The following is a 7,458-nucleotide window of genomic DNA, read 5'->3' on the forward strand; positions in this document are numbered from 1 at the left end:
ACACACACACACAAACACACACACGCACAAAAACAAATAAAAAACCACACACACAAACACAGAAGCACACACATAAATAATGTCATGCATTTAAGAATTTTTCAAAATGTATGTCAATGAGCATGTGGTAAAAAATGTTGTGTAGATAAGTGAGAACATTGGAAAATAAGAGCATAATGTCAAATTTGAAATGTAGCAAAATAGTGGCTGTAACTGTTTCGACTATGTTCTTCAATAAGACATTATCATCTTTCAAAACAAGCATGTTAGAAACATAAATGGCTTCACTCAAAATCTTTGGTCTAAATTATGTCTGAGAAAATGATTTCACGTCAAAATAGGTTAAGTGCAAAATTGACCATAGTCAGCTATTTCAGGCTCCATTTCAAAGAAAAGATCTGCTACACATCAGACATTTTGTACATGTAGGTCCTATGTTACTGAATCAATTTAAAAAAAAATATTTTTATGTATGATTTTCCTCCTCTAATATGGATGCATTGAGACTGTTATAGTTATTTCCTAAATGTGACAGTTTACTGGTATCAGTTAGTTAATAAAGTGGCAGCTTCAATAGTTTTGCAAGAATATTTCAGACTGTGGCAGAGATGGAAGGCATCACCCAGGGCATCCGGGAGGAAGGTGACCGCAAGGTGCTTGTGAAGTCTGCGGCTGTTAAGGCTGCCTTAGCTGCCAGTCAGCAAAACCGCCTCAAGATTCGACAAACCTTTGGTGATGGGAACCTGACCAAGAAAGAAGAAGAGGAGAAAAGTGAGTAATTGGAGTGAACTTTGGAAAAATATAGAAGAGACTGCTTTTTGATATTTATGATTTGGTCGTTAGGACTTGAATCATGAGAGTATATCTCAATATGTCATTTTATGAGTTCAGCTCGAACAATGTGTTTCAGAAAAGTGAAAAATTCATACCGATTTATTCAACTTTTTTTCACTGGGTACATTTGACAGATACAGTGCTGTAGGGTTTATAATGTGACTGGGCTTTTAAGACATAACTCATATTCATTTTAAATCAAGGGTGATCAAAAGCAAAGTTATACTATATCTAAACAACATAAAATATGCCATGTATTCAGAATTTTACATCATATTGTATTGACTCAATTTCTTGTTATTACTGAGAGATGGAATAGAAGAGGTGCATAGGGAGCACTGCCTATCGAACTATGATTTCTTTATACATAAGATGCAAAATAAAGTGTATCATTTCTCAAGATTTGAATCAACGTCTGGTTGATAAAAACCATAAACTTCAAATTATGAGGATTACTGTCTGACTTTTTTGTATGTCTGTCTGTGATTCTTTTAGAACTATGAGCTTTTGATTAAAAGCATCAGTTTCAAATGCTGTGTGGTATCCTGTTTAATATTGGGGGAAAAGGTGAGAGGGGGTTTATTACTGGCTGAAATGTTTGATCTCAAAGATATCTTCAATCAAAGAGCGGCATTTGCCCTAAAGGTTGAATAGATTTTGATATGTCCATAAATATTGCTTCAAACTGGTTATTAAGATATGAAATAGAAAAAGCCTAGGTACATCTTATTTATTTATTGCTGTTGAGGGGACGACTGAACTGATTTGCTAATGAAACGGAAGAGACTGTGTAATAAAACTAAAAAAAGTTTACTAAACTCCTCCTCCTACTCATCAGTATTATTAAACTCAAGATGGCAAGGCCCTTTCTTTCCCAAAGGTTCCATACCGGCCACTTTTGAAATCTGTAAGTGAATAGATAATAGACTACGCTTCATATGTCTGGTTCATTTTTGTTTCAGCTCCTATCACATTTTAAGTGCAGTTCCACCAAAATCAAAATCTATATGTCACGATAAGGAGAATCTCTTGAATTGTTCTCAACTTAGTCTGTGCTAAAAGTAACTTTGATTAGGACCACTTATATATCATGAAAAAACGAAAACAGCTTGTTCAAAATGAAAGAAGTCACCACAACCAACTGATGAGGATGCGTTATAGATGTTGTCTGACTTTTATTGCCTGAGTCAAGCTATTATTCTGCACCTTGATTGCTCCATTTTAGCATAATATCTGTCTTAAAAATTACACATTTTACAATATTTTTGTATGTTATATCTGACCCATTAAACGTTGTGTTTCCACAGATGGTGGGTAGGGGTGATAGAAGGTTAATTGTTCATTTACATTTGCGTAGTACTTGCAATAACAAAGTTTGGCTTGTTACTCATCCCAGAGAACAAACCTCTGTATGCTGAAATTGCTGAGTGGCGTAAGATCTTGTCCCGGCTGTCCTGCTTCTTGCGCTGTGTGGATTACATTCTGCAAGATCTGCTGCGCCATCTAGTGTTTTCAGCTGCTCAGAATCTGCTTGATCACCTGGTCACATCATACCATGCTCAGGATGATGAAGATTCCGAGGATGAGGTAGGCAATGATAGATAGAGATGTAAAGTTACTAATTAGTGTATCCTCTGGAGTTATTTGCACTTAAAAGTTGAGAAAAGTGAAGGGTAATGAGCTGAGTTCTATCGGTATCAGTCTGACACTAAACTCTAGCTATGCTAGACATAAAAAACTCAAGCCTTTTGAAATCTTCCCTCAAACCCATTCACGTATATTTCCTTCAAAAGCACTGGCCATCTTAAACCCAATTGTCTTTGAAAACTGTTCTACATGTTATTTGTTTGATAAAACTTCAAACAAAAGCTATAAAGAGCTTCTTTTAAAGTCTATAAAATATTCCATACAAAATTGGTTTGATGTGGCCTGTGGGTCTAGGACTCCATTATTACCTGTGCTAGAGGAAAATGAGTGCTAAAAGTAGCCTGATCCTGTATGGGTTTACTCATTGAGGACGCATATTCTGGTTATTCGACAGCACTTAAAGGAGCGTTGTTTTTAAGTACAATTTCTATAGTCTTAAAGATTTTTCATTCTGTTTTCTTTATCTGAAGCTAAAAGACTCAGGCAATAACATGTATACTATGAATATGAAATTTCGTGTTTTTGGTTTATGTATAATTGTTCAAATAAACTGCAACATTGCTTTTGGTCTGCTGCTGATCGGACATATGTGTTCACTACGTTTCTAAAGAGTTAAGAATTCTTGACTGAAGACAGAGAAACTATTCACGACAACATCAGATATTTAGAATTATAAGGCATGCTTCACAAGAACGCTGCCACCATCCCATAAAGCTGAGAACTTTTTTTTTGGTCAGATTTCTACTGAACCATACAATGAGTGTGCATATCATACCTTGCTGCTTGATTGTGCTGTTCCGGCACATGATGAGATTATTGTTAGTCTTCCATTGTAGTAAATAAAATCTGTATCTTTCTATGTTTACTCTCTGTAAAGGATGATGAAGATAGCGATGATGAGAAAGGTTCTTCCACTTCACGAACAACACCCATGGCTTCTTCGTCAAGGTAAGAGACTTTGGCAGCTCTCAGTTTGTTGCTATTGGAAAAACAAATGTAAATTCACTCCGATTCTTTCTTTTAGATTGCTGGTGTCAAAGGTTGACAGGGTGCTCATTACATACTGCTTTGAACCCACTATATTTCAACGAGAGATATATATGTGTGTGGCACCAACAAAAACTGTGCGGAGGTGCAAAACATTATACTCAAATATCATTGAAAGCGTTGACCTTCTCTTCCTTTTCTTCTACAAACAAGGTTTTATGAAAAATAGAAAGATAATGTATTTCTAAAGGATAATTCAAAAGGGCCTAAAAGGTACACATTTTACAGAAAATTGTAACTGTTTACTATTATTGATAGATGCTAATTATCATGCAAACCTCTGATTGTAACATAACACATTAAAGGAAATTTCCCTGCCTTCCCAGGTAACCCCAATGCATAAAAATAGTATAGCAGCTGAAAAAGAAAATAGAAAAACCAGCATATCTTGTATTTCACTCTTTGTTTCTGGACGTTATGGACAATTTTCAAATTTGTTTCCTTGAAAGTATCCTTTGATCCCCTGTGCACTTTGAAGAGCTTTGTCTTTACAGAATAGGCCTACTCTAATTGCACCCCAAAAAAATGTCAAATGCTCTCGAAGGATGAGTCTTTTGAAACTTTTTTTTAAAGTTAGTTTTGAAAAAGTTCACCTTCAATTGTGTTTTCCATCTTGGATCCACACACAAACATAATTTTATTAAGTTAATCTCTTTAACCAATAATATTATCATAAAATACTCAACATGAAAAATGATCACTGTGGTGATGGGTGATCTAAACTACTAAGTGTAATCACCTCACAAGCTTGAAATGTGTATGACTTTTTTTGAGTATTGAATCTGCATTCGATGCTGACTGAAGATTCTGCACTTGCTTTTGTATAGTCTCTATTAATGTATTTTATGTGCTTTTCTATCATTACAAAGACAAGGGACTTTACGGTTTGTATATTTTCTTATTTTAGTATTCTGATGTAGACCCTGTGTGTTTTAAAAAAAAAAAAATACATTGATTTCATAGCAAGTGCTGAGTTTTTGTTAGCAATTTTAAGAGGGAGTTCTGAAATTGAGAATCATGGCAATTTTTATTTTGCGATGGAAACTTATATGCAAGTGAAGATTTTGGTCATATTATCTATAACATTTTTCTTTAATTAAGAAAGTGATACAAATATTAATTTTAATTGGCTGACGAAAAAATTGAGCACAGTTTTTCCTACAATATGAACCTCTTTAAAGTATAAATAGAGAATGAAAAGGGTTTGGGGGGTGGGGGGATATACCAAACTAAACAACACTTCTCAACTAATTTTTATTGAGTGGAATTCAAGCATAAAATTGCAAATAAAAGACTCCTTTGACTCTTTCAAATTGAAGTAACAACTGGGCACGCCTGATTCATTGTAAATGTTTGACACCCCCATCGATACGATTTAGATTGTCTTGGAGCCGAGGTGCTTTGATATTCACTAGCAATATTTTTCGTGCTAGCTCATAAAGAGATGAGAGCTTTATATGCCTTATTACGTATGTCCTTGTTCTATTATGGCCGGTCCCTGATTTTATCCAGTCAAATATTAAAAGATTAGAAAAATGTGCAATTGTTAAAATTTTTTTTTTTGGTATCTGCTTTAGTGAGAACAAAGCACATGATAGAATGTTTGATTTCACATGACACGTTTTTTTTATATTTGAATCTTGCACGCTGCTTGAAGGCACATCATATAGAGTGTTTGTTTATTGCACTGCTGTCTGAAGGTTACCACCATTTATTTAGACTTGTGATTAAGTGCTTTATGTTTGTGCACCCTCACACATTCTTATGCATATTGCATTCATCATTATAAGTTTTTCATGTGTATGCGCTCTGCCTTAAACCCCCCCCCCCCAACATTTTCAAACATTTCAAAGCAGCAATACAGGCTTGCAGTTCACACCAGTGGCATAACATAAATTGTCCCAACCCACCTTTATGGTGGTGTAAAGCGCTCAGAGCTTTTACTACTACTAGTATGGGATTGAGCGCTATATAAATGCAATCTATTATTATTATTATTATTTATTTGTGGACAGAATGGTTGAAGTAGAGTTTGCTTCTTGCCCTAGAGACCACTTCAATGGGACTCAGCTTATCTCTTTTTTGTATCTTTGAGTTTTACTGACACAGATCTAACTGACTGCAGATTTTAAGTGGGTGGTTGGAGGGAGCCGCTGGTTGGTCCTACTTCTTTTCTATCTCTCTGTTGTTTCCATCAGTGTGTCTTTCTTTTTCCTTGCACTGAATGGTAATTATTGTGTCGATGTGCACCTCTCTACTCAAACAGGAAAAAACAATGCAAGTCTGTCACATGGTAATGCTTATAAGTATTTTTATGTATAGCGGATGTAGGTTGTTTTTTTCCTTAGCAAAACTTTCTTTAAAGTACAATGTAGCAAGTAACAAACATATTATATGAGGCAAAAGCAAAGCAAAAACTTACCGTTGCTGTGAGTTTTGTCAGGTTTTAGTCGAAATGTTTTCAGCACGTGTTGCATACTTTTACCGCTCCTTCTTGCAATAATGTTTTCTCTTTATATTCCCCGTCATAGTATCACATCACTCGTACATCTACTGAGTATGATATGTAGATCTATGTGTGTGTGTATACACATGTGTGTGGTGTGTGTATGTGTGTGTGTGTGTGTGTGTGTGTGTGTGTGTGTGTGTGTGTGTGTTTGTGTGTGTGTGTGTGTGTGTGTGTACATGAACACACCTGTAAGAACAACTCTGATTTTGTGTGTGTGTGTGTGTGTGTACATGAACACACCTGTAAGAACAACTCTGATTTTCATTACTTCTTATAAACGTTGAGAAAGCAGTCATTGCTGACGGAACAAGTAATTATTGATATGTTTTAAAAAAAATAAAAATTTACTTCAATTTTTGTATCTGTAAAAGATTGGAGGGATGACAGATTTTGTGAGACAAAGTAGTAAGGTGTGCAATTGAGAAATAAGATGTAGAGTTTTTTGTTTTTGACATTTGTGAGGCAGCATGGTGACATCAGGCACTCGTCAAAGTAAAGAAAGTGAAGAAACTGGCATTTTCCCGCAGGTTTGAGAATTTTTATTGAATTTTTTTTTTTCTGGTCAACATCCTTTATGCCCTTTAAAAACACATTTCAATGTGGATTATACAGAAAAACGTTGATTAAATGCATAAAAGATGTAAATTTTCAGTTTCTATGGGCTCTCAAGCTGAGGAATTTACTAAACTTTAGCAGCCATTTTCTTGCTAATTTTACCTCTGAAACCAGGCGATCCCACCTCCTTCAATCGCAAGTATCTCGACTTGTATTCAAGATAAATGTGTATTGTTTTCATCAAAAGAAAGGCAAATGGACATGCTTTAAGATGATAGCAATAACTCCATACGCCAAAAAATTGACGAGTGCCTGATTCCACCTCATAGTGACACATTTTATATCATGGTTTACTTCAAAGGCAATCATTTTCAGTCTTTAGAAATTAGACTAGGCTTCATCCTTCCTACTTTTAACAATATTATATTTTTGCAAGAACTTCATTTTGGGCATTAGATGACTATTTTTTACACTTTTTGAGCCCTAGAGCAAAACTTGGTAAACTGACATATGGGTTGTTTTAACAGGCCCTCACATAGAAATGTGCATTAGGCCATGTCTTTCATTCAGTCTCTAGCTAGGTGGCTTTTAGCTGAAAAAGTCTTCCCATGTCTCTTTTTCCACTTCTGCACTGTTTGAATGAAAAGGATTATTTCCTTTTTAAAGAAAAGATGAATGACATGGTCTAAACATGTCTTGTTCATGTGCCCATTGACTCGGTAGTACATTTTTGCCCTCAAAAAAGCTTTCAATGTTTAACTCATTACATGATAAGTACATTTGTGTAGTAATGCATTTATTTCTTACCTAATACACATGCACGCTCCCTCACATGGACACACACTCTCCCTTCACCTCCCCACACA

At 35.3% G+C, this 7,458-nt stretch overlaps 1 protein-coding gene across 1 annotated transcript in view; it reads left to right on the plus strand.

Moving 5' to 3' along the window:
• The window catches only part of LOC101854913 (dynein heavy chain 6, axonemal), a gene marked incomplete in the record, with an annotated part of 110,656 nt that overhangs the window by 11,596 nt on the left and 91,602 nt on the right, over positions 1 to 7,458 (plus strand). Inside the window, 3 exon segments of the mRNA XM_035969378.1 lie at positions 597 to 771; positions 2,231 to 2,421; positions 3,359 to 3,429. Of these exon segments, the coding sequence (XP_035825271.1) occupies positions 597 to 771; positions 2,231 to 2,421; positions 3,359 to 3,429 (437 nt within the window).

The sequence above is a fragment of the Aplysia californica genome, unplaced genomic scaffold (assembly GCF_000002075.1).
Source record: "Aplysia californica isolate F4 #8 unplaced genomic scaffold, AplCal3.0 scaffold00007, whole genome shotgun sequence".
NCBI classification, from domain to species: domain Eukaryota; kingdom Metazoa; phylum Mollusca; class Gastropoda; order Aplysiida; family Aplysiidae; genus Aplysia; species Aplysia californica.